The sequence below is a fragment of the Arvicola amphibius genome, chromosome 4 (genome assembly GCF_903992535.2).
Source record: "Arvicola amphibius chromosome 4, mArvAmp1.2, whole genome shotgun sequence".
NCBI classification, from domain to species: domain Eukaryota; kingdom Metazoa; phylum Chordata; class Mammalia; order Rodentia; family Cricetidae; genus Arvicola; species Arvicola amphibius.
This window is the reverse complement of record NC_052050.1, coordinates 36,867,489-36,888,070: the sequence shown is the minus strand read 5'-3', so window position 1 is coordinate 36,888,070 and position 20,582 is coordinate 36,867,489. Positions and strand designations below refer to the sequence as shown.

Below are 20,582 nucleotides of genomic sequence, written 5' to 3'. Positions count from 1 at the left end.
AGAGCGAGTTACTTACAACTGTCCACAGCGAAGCTCTGAAAGCTTCAGCCACTGATAAGCATCTCACTTAGGTGGCTCATAACTGCTCCCGGCATCCAGTGATCCTCGCTGCTGTTTTACTAATAATTCTGTACAAAGGCAGCAATGCCACAATTGTAGGACACAAAGAATTGCCTAATTTTCTTTCATTTATTTTTGTTCCTCCTTTTTTTTCCCCTGGTTTTCTTTCTGGCCAATTTAAAATTTGTCAAAGTCGGTCTTCTTCTGGATCACTGCCCTTTGATATTTCGCGCACTCCATTTGCCACAAACAAGCCGCGGGGCCGCAGTTCATGCTGACTCTAGCAGAAGCAGAGAGAGCCCCATTTATCTTGCACTGCCTGCTGAATTCCTACTCATTAACTGGGGGTTCACTGCCTCTTTTTAACCCCCCAATGGCTGTTATCATCCCTTTGAGTAACGGGGTGGTAGTAAGAGGATCCTCTCCACATCTGTGTGCACAAGGACTGGGTGGTGAGGGGTGTGGGGCCAAAGCTTCCTTCTCACAGAAAGTGGTGTTGCTCCCATCTCCATCTAGCACCTTTAACTGTAGAAGCATGTGTAGGGAAGAGGGAGGAGACTCCCAAATGATGGCCATTTAATCGTTTGTTACGAATCATCTCATTATCAATTTCCTATCTATGCTGAAGAAAATCATATTTAGTTAACCTTGACCATACAATGACATTCAAAAAAGAATCTGCGCCCAGCATTTGGGAGTCAGAGGCAGGTGGATCCCGAATTCAAGGGCAGCCTGGTCTCCAGAGTGATTTCCAGGATAACAGGGCTACTCAGAGAAACCCTGTCTCAAAAAAAAAAAAAAAAAAAAAAAGAAAGAATGAATGAATGAATGAATGAATTTATAGTCTGCTAAATATGAAGCAAGCTCTGACTCAAGGCATCTTGATATAAATTAGAAATAGTTGTCTAAGCATGGATATGTTACTTACAGGTATTTGCAGCCTTTCAGAGACTACTTAAGTAGTTATAATGTAGCAGATTGGCTTGAGTGCACTACAACATAATAGAAACCCAGTATGGGGAGAGTTTACACTGCATTCTGGCTTCCTTCACAATCCCTTACCAAAAGACTACCAAAATACCTTTTACAAAGTAGTTGAAAAATGACCTTATTTTTCAGATTGGAAAATTGAAGCAAAAAAAGCAAGATTAAACAAGTCTTCCACAATATACAATAAATGTTCATGAGGGCACAGAATAGAATTCTCAATCCCTAAGCTGAATACTGAGCCTGGTCTAAATCTAACAGGGATTCTTTCCCTTTGTGAGCTGAAACCAACTGCACAGAGGAAATCTGATTTAGGAGAAAGCCTGTGGGAGTGGTTGTTATCTTGTGTTTCTGATCTCCTTCCAAGTCAGCCACTGTACTGGGGAGCATTCACAGAGCACCTAGACTAACCGGTGTAGACTGATTGACTGCACAAAAATTACAGTTCATTCTCTAAGGATATGAATAATAATTTCTGAACAGTTAACTTCATCTCTTCCAAACTCTTTATTTGATAGCTACATGACATAAGAGAGCTAAGGATTGAAATCAGGAGTTTACTTTTTTTAAAATGAGTTTTTAACCATTTTCTGTGGCTGGTTTGGGTAAGAAGTTTGCAGATCTACAGTAACAACAGCAAAATAATTGCCCTTAAAAGTAAGTGAACAAAGTTCAGATAGCAGAATGTCTCATTGCTGAACCAGTTCTGACCCTGTGTTCTCAGTGCATGCCTTGCTAAAGTCATTGAAGGGAGGATTACATCTGACCATTTTGGACTTAAGGAAATCAAATTCCTTCCCAGTCTTCCAGTATCAATCCCTGTGCTGCCTCTCAGAACCAGAGCAGAGGAATGGCTGGGGAGCAGAAGTAGTGCTGTGCTAGCCTGGCCTTTGCTGAACTGTGAGCTGGGTTCTCCCTATAGATCTTTATTGAGCCTCCTCTTTACATGCAGGGTGAAATGACATATCAATTTAGATGGAGACAGAACTATGTAGCCCAAGTGCAAAGCAGTTATTAGCTTCCTGTTGTCCCTTTCCCTCAGTATAGTAAGCACCCGGGCAAAGAAGTCAGGTAGGAAGACCCTTGTTCTCTATCATGGCCCTGTTCCCAAACAGCTGGGCATCCTGCCATGTAGCGTCATGTTCACTTACTTTTAAGAGCAATTATTTTGCTGTTGTTACTGTAGATATGAAACCTCCCTAATGGCTGACATGTTCAGCACTTTCCTGGTCCTCGCTTGATCCTTCAGGCCTAACTAGCACCCAGCATGCGTAATGACCTGAGGTACCTGGTGCAGTTGAAGATTTGTGCAGTTGCAGATAGGCATGTAGAAACTTCCAGAATGCCTTTCTCCAGAGCTACCTCTTTATCAACAAGAATGACCTGGAAAAGATTATCTTGGGTGGTAGAGATTCAGGGTTACTGTCAAACTATGCATTTTCCTACCCCTTCAAGCTGTTATCAACTAAAAAGACCCAGTATTGCTTGTCTGAGGCAGAAAGAAGATCTGCCTCGGAAGTTGAGACTAGGAAATAAAGATGTCCTAGTTTATATGCCTTGAAAGTGGTGTCTCCCCTGTAGTGCACGGAGTGTCCTGTGTGGTGAGGAAGCTGAGGAAAGTATTTTTTTTGTCGTGAAAGTAAGTGAGATCTTACATTCTTCCTTAAGTTGGTAGTAGCTAAAAACCCACCTCCTCACTTTAATTCGAAGCCTATTTGGCTTGATGAAATTTAGTGAGACTGTGACATTTATGGGGGAGCTGTTTTAGTTTGATCCCAATCCAATTCAATTAATTACATTTACCGAAGCACCTGTGTGCCCCCTCCCCCACTCCCACTCCTATCCCCCATCCGACCCCCACCAGAAAGGTATGATTCACAGTTAGGACTTGGCAGGGATTTTGTTCATTAAACCCAGGCCTCTCTACCTGAAGACCATTGTCAGAATATGTCCAAGGCCCTCTTCCCTACTTATTCTCAATTGGCCCAGATCCCTGTCAGATTTAGGGAGAGCAGATTAAGGAGAGAAAATAACAAAGGCTGTAGAGAGATCTCTATACCAGAATTCTGAAAATTCTCTGTTGTTTCCTCACTTTCTCATATGGCCATGTCTATATGAGGTAAGGGGGCAGGATTGAAGGGAGAATTATTCAATTTTTATTCTTATTTGGAAGTCCGAGTTAATATAATGATTATTTAAATATGAACGAGATTACTCACACTATTGCAAGGAACTTCAGGATCAGACATCCCCTGAGAAGATTGCACTTAGAATCAAAATGCAATGATATGCAGTTGTATTTAGTTAGGTGGGTGTGGCCCCTTTTGAAAAAAAAAAGCAGACATATGAAAATGGGACTGTGGGTCAGGGGAAACCTAGATGCATTGAGAAAAATCATTCCCATTACAGAAGGATTATTTGCTTTACCAAAGGACTCACTGCAAAGTTCATTCTAAATAGCTCCCTTGGGGCACTCAAAACAAGGTCTGACTTACAGTTTCTCAAGAATGGTTTTTGTGGTTTTTGGTTTTTGGCTTTTTTAAGCACTCCTGTTATGGATATGGAAATATGGAGATACTTTAGATGATTTTTTTACTATCTTCATAGAGGAATTTTTTCCTAACAAAGAAAACATGAGTGCATAGTTCTTCTAACTGCTACTTGTGTTGATGCCTTTGATCCTGAAGAAGAGTTCAGTTATTGTGGCTTTTCAGTATCAAGGTCAAATATCTGTGGTGTTCAGGAGCCCTGCAGGGAGGGTAATCCAGCTCTTATCTCTTGTATATCTCATATTTAACCAATCAAAGCAAACTTCTTTTTTAAGAGAATGAAGAAGAGTCTGTAAAAGTTAAAATTAAGCTTAGGTTTAAAATAAAAGTTAAAAGTTAGGTTTAAATTTTTATAGCCCCTTTATAAGAAAAGTTAAGAATGTTTTGTTTTTTAAAAACTTTAATACTAGCCGGGCGGCGGTGGCGCACGCCTTTAATCCCAGCACTCGGGAGGCAGAGGCAGGCGGATCTCTGTGAGTTCGAGGCCAGCCTGGTCTACAAGAGCTAGTTCTAGGACAGGCTCCAAAGCTACAGAGAAACCCTGTCTCGAAAAACAAAAAAACAAACAAACAAAAAAACTTTAATATTGGGCTGGAGAGACGGCTCAGCGGTTAAGAGCACTGACTGCTCTTCCGGAGGTCCTGAGTTCAGTTCCCAGCACCCTTGTGTTATTTCACCACCATCTATAATAGAATCTGATGCCCTTTTCTGCCTTGCAGGTGTACATGCAGAACCCTCAAATATAAAATATAAATAAAAATTTTTAAAATGTAAGCCTTAATATTACTTTTGTTTAAAATAAAACGTTACCCCATTTCCGAGATTAGGGTTGTAAACAGGAAGCTGCACTTAGACTGAGGGGTGTGCCTTCTGAGGGTTGTCATTCTTGGCTTTAAAAGTCTCAGCCCCCAGAAACTCCTTCCTGTGTCTGCTAGGACCTAGGGTAGGGCTGACCCTCACCTGCCACCTTCTGTGTTAAACAACTGCTGCAGAAGCCAGTAGCTGCTCTGGTGGTACTGCTTGTCCTGGCTTCAGGTATGGCTGACTGGCTGCTGGCCTGGGATACATGTAGATCAGTTTAAGCTGTTTTAAAGTCTCAGAATTGTAGCTGAAGAAATAGCACAGTAGTTAGATCACTTGTTACTCTTCCAGAGGACCAGACCACGCACACACATGGTAGCTCACAGCATTTGTAACTCAAGTTCTAGAGGATCCGATGTAGGCGCTGATCTGACCTGTGTAGGTGCTAGGTCTACATGTGGTGCACACACATAAAAATGAAGCACTAATACAGATAAAACAAGTGAATCTAAAAGAATGCATAAAGATCCAGGACTATGGCTAGACTCCATAGGCCACAACCCCAGCTCTGGTTTCCTGGCTCTGTAGCATTGAGCAAGTTACTTGTCTCTTAGTCTCCTCATCTTTGAGGTCATGACCTTTCAGGTCTAATGTGTTAGAGCAAATGGAAGCATCATAGCTTCTCTGATATTAGCTCTTCACACTTGATTAGGCTAGCGATGCCTCATCTGTGTTTAACTCTTGTATGTTGGCTCTGTAATCATAAGGTTTGGTGTTTTAGGATTTAATGGGAACTTGGATTTTGTGAAGGGACAGGAGCAGCATACCTTTCTCCTGTCTCAGCCTTTGCCTAAGGCAGGACTCCAGAAGAGAATGACTGTAGAGCATATTCTTAAACACACACACATACACACTCTCTCACACACACTCACACTTGCTTTCCTAAAAACCCCGAGGCCCTGCAATCTGGCTAGAAAAGAAAGAAAACCATTCCAAGATATTTAATTGTACAGGGAGCTTACAGGATTGATCGTGAGCTTAGCTTTTTACAATAGTCCAGTGAATAAGAAATGCTCCTGACAAACGATCAATGATAGGATAATCACTCTTCATCCCCTCCTCATTCTTACCTTCTTTCTTTCAGGAGAACAGGGTTCAGAAGTCAAAAATCTTTATAGACGCCGCTTTTAAATTAAGCAGAAAATAGACATTGACATATTTGTTAATCTCCCCTAAATCATTACCGGGGCTGGCTGCTGTGCTACATACAGCAGGCCCTCCATGTACGGCACAAGGGGAGCACCCACCTGAGAGCAGCCTTCTGCTCCTAGGACATAAAAGATTAGAGATACTTCTCCTCAAAACAAAACACACAGACTCTGGGCCTTCTTACATGTTTAAGTCTTCTCAACACCTCTCCTTGCCCCGTTTCTTTTCTGAGGTGGCCTTTGGGAAACGCTGCCTCATTTTCTAACTCCTGAGAAAACAAGAGCACCATAGTATTTATTTTATTATTCCTTTGAAACTCTAGACTAGCACAATTGGCCTGACCTCCCCTACTCCTCCTGAAGGCTCTCTTCGCCCTGTAGTTCCTCCTCCTGCATCCAAGTGTTGAGGCTGCTCTTAATTCTGCAAACACAAAGAACCAACAGCCCAGCTACTGTCAGGAGATCTGCTTGGCCACTTTTGGTACCATTAAGGAGGACAAACACGGGCATTGGGGGTGGCCAGACCCAGGTGTAAATTATGACTGTGTTACTTAACAGCTAGGTACCCCTTTACATTTCAGAGCCTCTTTTTATTCTGGTTTGTAAAATGGATACTTTGTCTATAAGGATCAGAGATAATGTATGTGAAGCGACCTGGAAAATACTTGGCAGCACTGAAGGATTCAGCTTAGCAGCAGGGTTAACAGCTGTCCAGCCTAGGTCTGAATCATGTGTGTGTTGACTTATGAGGTATATGATCCTGAAAGCCCCATGTGCAGGCCTGACACACAATAAGTGGTGTGTTATATATGGCCCATGTAGATGCATACGTGTGTTCAAGTGCAATGTCAGCTGTTTACCTAGAAGAAGAATCTTGAAGGGTTTGGAGTTCCCTGCTGAACTTTCTTCATGAAAATCCTGCCATTCCTGAGGGCCCAGTATTTTTACATTTTCAACCTCATAGTAAAGGGGAAGCTCCTTTAAATCTTGGTGCTACTAGAACATGGCAGACATTCTTCTGTCTTCGCTACACAATAGGACTAAGGTGACTTCCATATGACTTAGCCTGAAATGGAAGGGTCCACTGCTACTGAAGTAGTAGTCCTCTGCAAGTAAGAAAGGCAGTGTGACACCGTCCAACAGCTTCAGGGCAGTGCTGCCCTGAGTTCTGGCTGTCACTTTCTTGATCTGAGGCCTTGATGACTCACACAAGTTCTTGGTATCTGTATGTTTACTTGTAAGATGCTAAGAAGAATACAGCCTCAGGAGTTGGTAAGACTAAATGGGGTCTGAGACAGCAGGTCAGTGACTGCTTCTCACAGTTTTAAAATGGAGAGGTGGAGCTGGGCATCCAAAAAGTCACATAAAATAAAACTAAGTGCTAGAGTCCCATCCTTGCTTAGTTAGCATTTGCTTATGTGTGATACTTCCAGCTCACTCAGCAGCCCAAAGCTATTCATAGCATATGATTCGTAGTGGCATAAAAGACACGACATGTTCCCATACAGGCATATGCTTGAAACAGGCCTTCCTCTGCTGCAGCCCATCACCTGTGCTTGTGTATTTGTCAGCGTTAGTGACAAAACTTATCAGATAAGTCCTGCACCAGGGCTGTCACCTATTGTTCCTTCAGTTAGATGGACTCAGCTTTGCTGGGCAGGCAGATAAATTTTCAGTATTGATTGCAGACCCCACTCTGAAAGTAATTAGGGAGGGAAGCACAACATAGCAAGACCTCTACTAAAACCCAGTAGATGGAGATGGTCTTCCTTGTAACAAGAGCATCATCTCTGATGAGGTGATGGTACTGTGTGTTCCATGCTTAGCAATCCACACAGGATCTGCTTTTCTCTTTCCCTGTTTCCTCTCTTTTAGCCTAAGACCTAGAGTTTTGTCACCTAGTCAGGGATTGGGTCAGGACTGATGTGAGTTACATGAATCTGGTTCTACTTGGTTGAATTGTACTACTTTGAGGTTAAGAATATTCAAATCTGACATTAGAAGCTAAGGAATACAGCACCTTGAGACTTAGGGGTGATCTTAGTGCTTAGCAGTTTCGCAGACACCTATTGAGGACTTGCTAAACCCAGAGATGCTGGTCTATACTCTATCCCAGGGGACGCTCATCTACAAAATCCTATATTTGGACTAGTCCAACTACTCCAGTGGTGGGCATGGTATCTTGACTTGTGGGGATAGAGGAGCCTTGCTGTTGGACCGTGAACTGATGAGAGAGGTACAGACCTTCAGGTGGTCACTTTTCCTGTTTAAGAGAGACCTGGAGAGCAGGATTGCCACCACTACTTTCATACTCATGACCTGTAGGGAAAAGAAGACACATGGGCTCTCTGTGACAAAGCAGGGACAGGAGTACTATCTCATAGAGTCTGTTATGTAGCAAAGAGTGATGCAGTGGAAAGCCAGGCCCTAGAGGGAAGGACTGTGACTACATCTGTGCCAAGATTCCTGATCCCTGCAGTGTGACAGGCAGGTTTATGTAATTGCAGGCACCCCAGAGCTAAGCCCCACTGAGCGGAAGGAACTGGAGAACAAGTTGAAGGAACGGGAGGAGTTCCTAATTCCCATTTACCATCAGGTAGCTGTGCAGTTTGCTGACTTGCACGACACACCAGGCCGGATGCAGGAGAAGGGTGTTATTAATGTAAGTACCACAGTTGCCATTTCTGACTTATCAGAGCCCTGCAAGTGACATAGGCCCACAAGTAGGGAGCTTCAAGAGCCATATCAACACAGCTTATGCAGATCAAACCATTTCAAGATTTTTTAAAAGACATTCCCCCCTTTCTGTATCCACTGTCATCTAAAACAAAATGATTTAGGTTTCCATGGAATCCTCAGGCAAGCTCTTCGTTGGTGAACAACAAAACAGGTGATCGTCAGACTGGATTATTACAGTGTCAAAGTTATGGTGATATAGCTAATTCACCATTGATCTGCATGAAAGTTGAGCTGTCTGCTCAGAACATATTTTTCCCTTTCTAGTTCTCTGGGAACTTAGCCTCTTCCTCAGAACTACAATCATGTGTAGGATAGCATTTGCCAGAATACTGGCTATGCACAGTGTTCTGTGATTTGTAGGGATGTTCTGGGGGTGTAGGGAGTTTAGGCTAGCTTTGGGGTCTCTAAAGGGCTTTTCTGGAGAGTGGCTTTTTATGGCTGTGGGGTTTCTTCAGATTGAGTGCTAGTGCCAGAATGTTTACACTAATTCCTCTGTGCTCTTCTGGGAGTCTAGGACATCTTAGATTGGAAAACATCCCGTACCTTCTTCTACTGGCGGCTGAGGCGTCTCCTGCTAGAGGACTTGGTCAAGAAGAAAATCCACAATGCCAACCCTGAACTGACTGACGGCCAGATCCAGGCCATGTTGAGACGCTGGTTTGTAGAAGTGGAAGGCACAGTAAAGGTAGGTGAAGCACCTACAAACCTTGATGCTGTACAGCCATCCATGAGAGTTACAAAGGTTGTCAGTTAAGAATCTTCAGGCCTTTAGGGGTGGGGAGTACAAAGAACCTAAAACCCAGATCCTCTACCATTCCAAATTACAGCCAAATAATATGCTATGATATCATGTTAGAAAAGCTAGAAGAGCCTATCTGCAGCCCATAGAGTCATTCAACAAGCCATTTTGAACACTTAAAACATGCCAGACACTGAACTAGACCCTGGGGACTTAACAGTGAGAGACAGTATGCCTGCCCACAGAGAGCTTGTGTTGTCCTACCCAGCAACAAGGTTGGTATTAAACCCAACAAAGAGCATAGTCATATTGCACAGAGTAGATACCCAATTTTGAAGCTGGAAGAGCAAGATTTCTGGAGGAAGGGATGTCTCAACAGAGACTTAATAAACCAGAAGAAAAAGTTGTGTTGGTGGAGCAGGGGTAGAAAGAATGCTCCAAGCTGAAGCAATTGTGAGTTCAAGGTATGCTAGCAAAGGCAGCATGTATCTGGCAGGATGACTAAGAGAGTGGTTGACTAGGTAGAAACCCAACTGCCTAAGCTGCAGAGGTGTCTGCACTGTCTGGAAGACGGTTGTAAGCAGCCAAATTACACTCCTCAGGAAGCCTAATAGATGTGATGATCTCACACGCACGCACACACACACTCACGAACGATGCTAAGACTATAGTTTTGGTTTCACATCTGAGCTGGAAGAACATGCCTGCCCTGCCAGTGGGAATGTATCTGACATCATCTTAGGGTGATCTCATAGAAGGGCCTCTTAACAAGACAGTGTTCCCAGTGTTATTGCATTAGAATTACAGACAGGACAAGCCTGAAGTCAACATTCGTCCCTGGATTTCACAAAACAGTCCACAGGAAATAGCGAAGGAAAAGCTAAACCTTTATGTCTACATTCTTACTAAGTAAAATTAAGGGCAAATGTGGGTGGCTAAGGGAAAGAGCTCTTGCTTGTATGATGTATGTACCCCTGAATTAGAATCCCAAGGAAAAGATTAACCTTTTTTAGTGTTACTATATACATTTTAAAAAACATTTATTTTGTGTATGAGTCTGGGGATGCCACAGTTTACATGGAGAAGTCATAAGATGACTTGAAGGAATTGGTTCTCCTCTTCTACCATGTTGGTTCATGGGATCAAACTCAAGACTTCAGGCTGGACAGCAAGTGCTTTTCATCACTGCCAGTCCTGTTTTATCAGGCTACACTAAACAGATATATTTTGTAATATATTACCTATGTGATCAAAATCTTTGGCGACTGTCGAATATTGATGGAGAGTGACTAGTTGGTGGTGGCATGAAGTGTCGTGTTTTACAGAGGGTCACTCCAGTCTCCTCATGCTACCTGGTGTCTTTGCTAACAACTTTTCTTATCAAGGAACTGTAAGACTCGCTGTCAGTTTTAAAGCCAGTCATGTGGAGTGATCTAAGAATCACCTTTGTGTTAAGTCTGCCTGTTTCTTTATGATTGGAAAGCTTCTTGGATAAATATTTCATATGTGCAGCAGGGGAGTGGGACATTCTCCGACATTTGGTTGAGGTTAAGGTCATCATAATTGAGTGAGACAATTTTGTCAGTGGCTACTGGCAGCTTCTAGTGGAAGTTGGCATTGAAAGTCATGCAAGTGTAAAATAAGAGGTTGTTCCCCAGTTAAGAGTGGTTGGCTAGGTAAATGGAGTGTGTGTGTGTGTGGCCCATACGCCTCCCTACCACATTAGTCACTAATGGACATGCACAGCCTCGGTGGGCACAAGGATGAGGAGAAGGAATAGCTTCCCTCCAAGCATGAAGTGAATAGATAGGTCCCCTCACTTACTCCTTAGTGGCATCCTCCCAGGGGACAGTGTGTCTAAAGAAACAGGCCATTGCTATCTCTCATCAATGGGGAGCTGTGTGTGCACAGGCTCCTTGCTGGATTGAGTGCAGAAGACACTGCAGGCTCACAGCTCAGGAAGAGGCTGTCTGCACAATGAATACCAGTTGATACTATTTCCCTTGCTTGTGTTTACAGAAGATTGCTTTTCCTGTGAGCTCTCATCCTAGGGGACAGGGAAAAGAAAGGAAGGACAAGTGATCCTGTGAAGTCAGGACATATGGCTTTGAAACCTCCTGCCACATTCTGCAGGCTCAGCAGGCCCTGAGTGTGGGATAGGTGATAAAATCTGCAGCGCCCTTGAGAGAAGAAAGTGCTGCAGTGTTCAAGGTGTAGAGTTGCCTCTGAAGGGCTACTATATAAGCTGCCTGATGTTAAGAAGTGGCTGAGAGCACTCTGTATGGTGGCAGGATCTTCAAATAATGACACATTTCATGTCTGTTTCCCTCAAATGCAAAGACTGGTAGAGTCCTCTTGAGTACCAAGACCTTTGCTGCTGTTATTGGTAAAGAAGGCATGTAGTGACAGGCATTTATTAGCCATGCTTTGTATTGTTTTTCCCTCAGAGATTTTGTTTTCTTGATCCTGGCAAAAGATTTTAGAATGGAAAATTGAGCAATATGAATCTTTTGTTCCCCTTAGAGACCTCCATCCCATGAGCTCTAGGGTTGCACCTGGATCCACTGGGCAGCAGTGTTGTAGGAAGTAGTTGGGTTTATAGTTCATGGTCTCACCGTGGGTAAAAGCAGCAGCATCACTACCACTCCCTAAGGAAAAGGTTCCAAGAGCTGTGGATTGACTTTGGTTGTGCAAACATGGCACTTGCTTGCTTCATGGGGATGGTTTCTCTCTTGATTTCTAGCTCCACAATTTGAAGTATGCAGTTTTCCCAGTAGGCTAATTGGTTCTCTGCCTGAAGACTCTGACAGGAGAAATCACAATTAAAACATTGCATGGAGCCAGACAGTAGTTGTGCATGCTTGTAATCCCAACACTTGAGACCAGCCTGGTCTATAGTTTCAGGACAACTGGGGCTACACAGAGAAACTAAGACTTTGCATGGAACATTGGGGATCTCACAAACTCACTTAAAAAGAAGTTCCTAGCTTCTATTTGATTGGACACATAATTTGAGCCTCCATTCCCTCATATATAAATTGGGGATAATGTTTATGGTGTCACAGGATTCAGTGGATTTAAATGTCAAAAGTAAAGCATGTTATACATTAATAGCAGCCAGACATGATAGAGCATACCTTTAATCCCAGAACTCAAGGATGTGATCTTCTATGAGTTCGGGTTAGCCAGGAATATATGGTGAGAGCCTGGGGGAGTGGGGGAGAGAATGAGGAGAGGGAGGAGAGAGAAAGAGAGCACATAAGCAAAGTCAAAGCATGAGACTAGGTGAACTGACTCATTCTGGAAGGGCTACCAGACTCACACTAGTGTCCCCAGGGCTTAATGCCCTAATTCATTCTAATTGTCCAGTTACCCACTTCCTCTTATTCTGGAGTTCCAATGGAATGAGGATCAGAGAGAGCACTGTTGATAAGGTCTCTACCGTCTCATGCACCCACAGATGGCCTCGTGTATTAACGAGGGATGAGGCAAGGGGAAAATAGACAAGAATTGCCTGGCCCAGCCATAAAATCTGGCAAGCCACTGTTCACATGGTCTTTTGGTGTTTGCCACAAAGACTCTGAAAAAAATCACATTGCATCTTGGGCTTCAGAAGGTCATAACCTTAGAAACATAGATACATTAAAGGCAACTTCCTTTCTAGGATGTATATGTCTACACCAGATATCTCTCCAGCTGGAAGCATCTCTAAATAACTCACATGGTGAAGTCATTTGTAGGCGTGATAGTCAAGGCTCACAGCCACCAGGTTGTGCCCTAGTCACTCCCTGGACCTGTACAACCATTGCTTAGGGAGAGCTTAACAGCTGTCCAGTGCATTAGAAATGAACCTTTTCAAACAGGTCATTTAGATTTTGTAAGCTAGACTAATTATTACATATAATTAGTGAGGCTGAGTGGTGCCTGAGATACTTATCCACTGATGCAGAAAGAGAGTGTTGTCTGGTGAACGTGTAAGGCAAGCCAGTGTTGTGATGTTTAATTGTTGATATTTTATTGATATTAAGATGCTCTGGCTGGGATGTCAGGCAGGTGATATGGGCCCAAGGCTGTCGTGGGGCTAGCAGCAGCCCAGCATTTCACACTTGTTTAAGATCTACTCTGGAATCCTAGGAAGGCAAATAACTACATTTTTATATATATATATATATATATATAATTCTAAGGAAGAAAGTGATAATGGCTTTCCCCCTTGGAACTGCCCTTCCTCATGACTGGATTAGTGAGTCTTATGGCCGTCCCAGAAGGCAGCTTGCTTTTCCTGAGTGCAAGAGAATAATAGTTCAGAGCATGGTAAGCCCTCCCAGACAGATTGAAGGAAAACATAGCACTGTGTGTACAAAAGTTTGTTTCTTTTTGCTAAAATTTAATTGGTTAGAACTCAAGAGTCCTCTGTCTTCATGTACTGTGGGCTTCAGACTTGGTGGTGTCATCCAGTTGTGTTCGGAATAAACAGCATGTTTTATATGCAGGGTCCATATTTTTAGTATCTAAAAACTTGGAATGTGTTGCTGTCTGTTATTCTGCCTGGGAACTGTTTTAAATGTTTAAACACCTACTGTAGTTTGTGCCTGCAGGAGGGGAAGGCAGGAGTATTTACTCTAGAGGGTAGCTGCCTTTCTCCAGTGTAGTGTGTGAGCATCGTTAGAAGCCAGCATCTCGTTAGCTAATACATTACACCAATCAAGGAGAGTTATCTTAAGCCACAATTAATCTGCTCCCTGGCATATGTTGATAGCAAAGCATCATGCTGTTTCTTAATTAAAAGCAAACGGATTAAAAATGATTAATAAGAGTATTAAATATTCTCCTAAACTAAAGGCTTTGGAACTCCTGAGTGAATCTAGTTGGGTTTTGTTTGGTTTCCTTCTGAAGCTCAAGAAGCCGCCATTGTTTTATTTTTTGCACCTCTCTCCACCAAATCCTCCTAAGTTGGGGAAGCTGTGAAGTCCTCTAGCCACAGGGAACTCTTAATCACCAACAGTGGAAACGGCCAAGTTTATAAAGGTGCCAGTGGCTGGAGTTCAGGTGTCTTCATTCATCTGGAGTCCAGGTATAAAGCAGACCACATGAGCAAGGCACTTCATTGTCAGCAGGGCTTACTACAGCTTTCCTGTGGAGCAAAAGCTTTTCCCTATTGCAGACCCTCAGAGAGGTGGTACTCCCACGTGAAACATGGAGATGGGTAGTTCCCAGCTTGTTCTGTGAGGGAGAGCTGATCTCTGTCAGAGATGCCCAAGGGGGGCAAATCCAGAACCAGGAAAGGAGAGAGATAAGACTGCTGGAAAAGGCTCACTACTGACATTAATCCCGGGAACCTGTGATTTAGCATAGTAAACAGTCAGGCACAGCCAGCCCACCGATTAAGTCAGGGGAGGAAGTGAGTCTGAAAGGAAACCATAGTTTGGTTGGTTGCTTTTGTAAGACAGAGTCTCACTCTGTACCCTTGGCTAATCCATAACTTAGTGTAGCCCAGGCTGGCTTTGGACTCCCTATCCACCTGCCTCAGCCTTACAGGTGCTAGGATAAAAGGTGTGAGCCACCACACCTAGCAATAAAAAGGTATTTTTTAAAGTATGCAGTAGGTGAGAAGACAGCCCAGTTTCCTGATGCTGGATGCTTCTTTTGTGAATGTTCACTCCACACTGTGCAGGCCCTGAGGTTACAGCTGTGGCTTTTGTGCCATTGCTTGTGTCTGTCTGGATTTTCTGAAGCCACAACACAAGCCTCAGAGTCCCAACAGTGCCCACCTTTTAAATTACAGCGCCAAACTCATTGTCATTCTGACTTTGACTTGGTTAGTGATAACAGAAAAGGATAGCGCACCTTTAAATGACGAGCTTTGTGTTTAATTACCCAAACAAAATGACATAAATATGAATGAGCCCTAATGGTGGTACTTGGTTTTCCGGAAACCATTAACAAAACGATTCCTAAATGATTTGTAAAGAAATGAGAGAAGAGAGCAAGGAGAAGGCTATTAGGCTTCTAACATACTCCTGAATTATTATGTAGTCAGCTGCCTCAGAAATACTTCGCTAAATGATCTTGAAAGAAAGGAAGCGAGAGGTGGGCTGTTGAGACTCTAGGGCTACAGACTTCTTGACCCTCTGCAGTGCTCTCATAGCTAATAAAGTGGGGTGGGTTTCTAGCTTGGTGGCAACACTGTAGCAACAAGAAATTCCTTCCTATCAGTATCCATGTTGTATTGTGTGTTGTCCTCTAAGTCTTGCTCCCATGTGTCCTTTAAAGAAGTGGTCCAGCCACAGAAGGCTTTCCCAGCTAGAGAACTAAGGCACATACAGAGTCTTGTCTGCCACATCTTGCTGGGACTGGAATTGCACTTCAGCATCAGTGTTTCAGAGACAGCCACATACACCTTTCCCTCCCAGTCACACTCTTTAAGTACCCTGCTCCTCGCAGACCTACTGTTGTGGGACAGTAGAGAGCAGAGCCTCATAGGACAGACTCCCATGTGAGTGTCTGAAAATCAAAGGAAGGAAGAGGGAGGAAGGCAGCTCCTGGCTGGGAACCTGCCCCCTCCTCCCCAGCCCTGAACAGTAAAGGAGAATTGTGAACAATGTTTTTATGCCAAGAAGGTTTTGAGATCCTGGGCAACCAGGTTTCCAGGACTAGTCCCTGGCATTTGACCAGGACTTGATTGTTTGCAGGCTTACGTTTGGGACAATAATAAGGACCTGGTGGAGTGGCTGGAGAAGCAACTGACAGAGGAAGATGGTGTCCGCTCAGTGATAGAGGAGAACATCAAATACATCAGCAGGGACTACGTCCTCAAGCAGATCCGCAGGTGAGGCCTTGAGGCTAAGAAGCTACTTTCTTTACAATAAAAAGTTTTATAATAAACTATGAGATAGTGCTGCTCTGGTCCCGTGGTTCCCCTGTCTGGAACTGCTGTAGTGGAACAACAGATGCAGATAGATCCCTGAGACACAGCTCTCTCAGCTGCCCTTTACACACGCATTCACTCTAGGTACAGATATTCAAACCAAGTGGATGATCTTGAAAGGCAAGAAGGCTGACATCTCCCAAGGAAATATATTACTTAGGGAAAAGCTGCAAAGTAGAAGCTAGCACTAGTAATTCGCCTCTCATTTAAATGTTTACCTTATCAAAATTGTGTGCAACTCTCTAAGGACAGAAATTCTATGTGGCTACAGTAAAACCATCAACTTTGGTAAGTTACTGACTAAATGCTTTTATGGAGAGTTTTCCCTATGAGCGTGGGCTCAGTGCTAGAGCACATTGGTATCCCCAGCACTGCCTTGCCCCAGTCCTCCATTTGTAGAACATCACTTATTTTTAGGTTGTCTAATGTTTCTCTGTGGTTTGAGTTCTGTATTGTATCTGTATCACATGTGTGATATTCTGTCCATCACAGAGTAGCCCCACTGAAAGTCACCCAGAGTTCATATGCCCCTGGTGTTAATTTCTATCACCTAGCCAAGCTGTTTCTGGATTTCACCACTGTATAATTACTGACCATCACCCCCTCTGCCTTGCTACTCACTAACTAATCTGTGGGAAGACACTTGCAGGCCAGAGAAGCTATCTTGCTCCCCATCAGTCCTTTTCTAGACTGAACATTCACTGATATCTTGCCTGAAGAATCCTTACTGTGATCTGTACCCTGCTTCCTCAATTATGCCCTCACTTAAACTCTGTAAGCAACAGTTCCTGTCTTCCCTCATGCATTTCTACATTATTGACGTAGACTAGGAAATTCCTACTTCCTTTATTTTCTAGTTTACTTCTGGGACATATAGCATCAAAATCATGCATATTTGTCTAGAAAGGGCCCTTCATTCAGGCACCGTTGTCAGTGTGACCCTGTTGACTGAGGTTTTTGTCCTGCCCAGTTCCCACAGTTGTTAAGTCCCAAAGAAATCACACAGAGTTCTACATTAATTATAAACTGATTGGCCTAGTATCTCAGGCTTCTTATTAACTCTTTTAACTTATATTAGCCCACAATTCTTATCTGTGTTAGCCACGTGACTTGGTACCTTTTTCGGCAAGGCAGTCACATCTTGGTTCTTCTCTGTCTGGGTGACAACTGTAGAATGACTTTTCCTCATCCAAAAATTCTCCGTTCTCATTGCTCCACCTATACTTCCTGCCTGGCTACTGGCCAATCAGCATTTTATTAAAAATAATACAAGTGACAGAATAAAAGACCATTTTCCCACGGTATGCCCCCACTGTTTTTGTTTAGGGGTTTGTTTATTTGTTTTTTATTTTTTTCTGGTTTTTTTCAAGACAGGGTTTTCCTGTGTTGCCCTGGCTGTCCTGGAACTCACTCTGTAGACCACGCTGGCCTTGAACTCAGGATTTGCCTGTCTCCGCCTCCCGAGTGCTGGGATTAAAGGCGCCGCCACCACCCAGTTTATTTAGATTTTTCAAGACAGGGTTTGTCTGTGTAGACCAGGCTGGCGTTAAATACTCAAGATATCTCCCCTTCTCTACTGCCCAAGTGCTAGGATTAAAGGCCTGGCTGGAGTTTATTTTTTAATTGCTCCTTATTTTCTAACATCGTAAAATGTTTTCTAGTGCCTTTTATACAATCCTTAGCTGCTAGGGACGTTTGAACAAAGGAGAACTCATGAGGTGGTGAGCCCACTGTGCACAGCTGCCCTTGTCAGCATGTCTGTCAGGCAATTCTTCAGTGCCCCAGTCTAGACACTGCTTTCTATCTTTTCTTCACCTTCTCCAATCTTCTCTCCAGCTTGGTACAGGCCAATCCAGAAGTTGCCATGGATTCCATCGTCCATATGACCCAGCACATCTCACCCACTCAGCGAGCAGAAGTTGTAAGGATCCTCTCCACCATGGATTCCCCTTCCACGTAGGAGAAGCTTCTCACCCATTCCTGCCCTGTCTCTGGAGAAGAGAGCTAGGGTTGCCTCTTACATCTGAAACCACTGTAATGAGAAGGCACCGGACGCCCGGTACTGGAGTCAGAGTGGCATTTGCTTCCCCTTGAATGTTTCAGGTTCTGCATGACATCCTGGGCTGTAGGATCACAAAGCCCAGTCACACATACCCGGTTCAGTATTTGTTAGCCCAGCTCTGCTGACAGTCCTCTTTCTATGCACAGGACTAGAAGGCAATGAAGGGTACATGCCTGTACCATGAGGTCTTACTAGACTAAAAGCAGGACCGCCTCCTGTCCTGCCCGCCCCAGCACAGGACCGTGGGGACAGTGTCCGAGCGTCTGCAGCCCCTGCCCAATGAGCCACAGCTGCAGCCGCAGGCAGCAGGGGAGGGCTGGGGATGGAGGAGACTCAAGTCCATCCATCACTACCCCATGTGCAGCCTGGCACACCCCAGGCACCGGAGAGGAACAGTCCCCATTTAACTATACCAAGATACCTGTTTATGAGGGACGGGGGCAAAACCATGATTTAAGAGGCAGGCTGAAAAGCAGATGAAGTCATCGTTGCAGTTAAAACAGTCTCGACCCTGAGTGGCTTCTCAGTACACCTGGGGAGATGGCCAGCCTGCCACCACCTGCTTATATACCCAGGAGCTAAAGGCCAATGCCATTACCTCTGTGTGGGTGGCTGGAGGCAGGCAATGCAGAGCCTGAGGTGGTGAGCTAAAAGGAGACTATCTTTCCTATCAGAGAGTAGTCCCTTCTGAGGACTGGAAAGATTGTCACTGTGGGGCCATGCCTACAAAGTTATTCATCCCTATTCCTGGCAGAAAGTATGGCAGGTCCACCTTGATGACAGCTGGGCTTTCAGCACCAGACACTGGCCTTCCTGGTGCGAGAAAGCATCCAGGGAACAAGAATTCACCTGCCCTTAAGATTCCTTACAGTTCAGTCACGGTGCTGGTATTTCCAGATTTTCTGGGTTCTCCATAGCCGGCAACAGGGCCTCCTCAGAGGTGAGCCGCAGAGCTTAACAACCCATTTATCCAAGAAAGGCGCATTGGTGTTCCCACAACAAGAGTGGAGACGGTCAGCGCTGTAGCCTCCAGTGCCTGCAGGATGACTAATGTTTCTCACTGGAGACCCAGGAGGAAATCACTAAGATGCCCCAGAAACCATTGGCATGAAACTTCAGTCTGAGCCTTAACCCTGGATTCTACAGAAGAGCTGGCCTCCTCTTCAGGAGCATCTCGTCTGAGATCCCAGAGGACCTTCTCCTCAGCCACATCACAAGTATTGCAAGTGGACATCTGGGGGACTGGGTGCAGCTGTCCTGCCCCCACGAGCCCTGGTGGAAGGAACAGGCAGGCAGGAGCAGGTGGAGAGCATCCTTAGTCCAGAAGGAAGCTTCCGTGGCCCCTGGTTCTCTGCTTACCTGCTAGGTAAGGATGGGATTTGTCTCCAGCCTCCATTGCTTCAGCACTTCCAGTCCCACGCGTCACTGGTGGTATGAAAGTTTACCCTCCTGGAGGCCTGTCCTGGCGTTCTTCAGAGGTGAGATGGGCGGTGCTTCTAACCCCTCCCTGCTGCCCCATCCCCAGGACAGGGGCTTCTCATATGGAGAAGTCAGAACCACAACATGAGCAATCTGGTCCCACAGCCCATTACACATGCAAGGTTACTGAGGGAGGAGGATGAATGATATATTGACCCAGGCTTGCTTGAACTGCGATTGCCATATTATCTGTTCACTTCGTTCACAAAGCAGCCTTCACTCGTGTCAGTGAGAATTCGATGGACACACACGCCAACGAGCAAGGGGCTTCAGTCCAATGCACTCTTTTCACATTTTGTTGAAATAAACCTCCACATTTGTAGAAGAGCCACCGTTTGTCATTTCAATCCATTCCCAGCCACCCATTTTCTTGTCCCACTTTCATTGGGGACTGAGAGAAGGGAGAGTCCCTCCTTGACTGTACAGTACCAACTAGGTTTTGTCTCCTAAAATTGCTAAGAATGAATGGGGTATCTGTCCAAAGCTGGCCTTGGCCTCCCTGTCATAGGACACTACCAGTACTCCAGCTAAATACGAGTTCTTTAGTAATGTTTCCGTAGAGTGTTCTGCTACAGAGTGCTCACTGCTGAGATCTGAGTGGGAGTTCTGGTAAGGCATTCTCCCAAGAGAGAATCAATTTAGAGCAGGGACAAGAAAGACATCAGGAAGAAGGGACTTAGCCTGTTTGTGGATTCTGGCTCCAGAGAAAAACTGCCTGCATGCAGGATTTCCAGTGTCCTCAGCATCATGAGCTCTGGGACCACCCCACCCTTGAAGATTTTGGGGGCATTGTTTAGGTCTCCTGGGTTTTGAAGTCTGAGCATGTACGGCACTAGGATCAGGAAAGACATGATTGTGTGCCCTTGACACCCTCCCCCACCAGTTCCTCAGGACCAGCTCTGTGTCCCCGGGGAATTGAGGCAGCATCTGAGAGAACTTCAAGCAAACAGGTGGGAGGAACTCTTGGCTGATTATTAAACTGGGTTCTGTTTTGGAGGTTGTATTTTGTTTGTAAAGCAGAGGGTGATTT

The 20,582-nt window shown here is 44.5% G+C and overlaps 1 protein-coding gene across 5 annotated transcripts in view; it reads left to right on the top strand.

The window, feature by feature from the left end:
- Acaca (acetyl-CoA carboxylase alpha) overlaps window positions 1–19,879 on the top strand; it is a 208,039-nt gene extending 188,160 nt beyond the window's left edge. For all 5 annotated transcript variants that reach the window (XM_038324765.2, XM_038324766.2, XM_038324764.2 and 2 more), the window contains 4 exons: window positions 8,113–8,267; window positions 8,859–9,029; window positions 15,776–15,912; window positions 17,848–19,879. In XM_038324765.2, coding sequence (XP_038180693.1) covers window positions 8,113–8,267; window positions 8,859–9,029; window positions 15,776–15,912; window positions 17,848–17,971 — 587 coding nt within the window. In that variant the 3' untranslated portion in view covers window positions 17,972–19,879. The remainder of the gene's footprint in view (window positions 1–8,112; window positions 8,268–8,858; window positions 9,030–15,775; window positions 15,913–17,847) is intronic.
- Window positions 19,880–20,582: the final 703 nt, after the last annotated feature.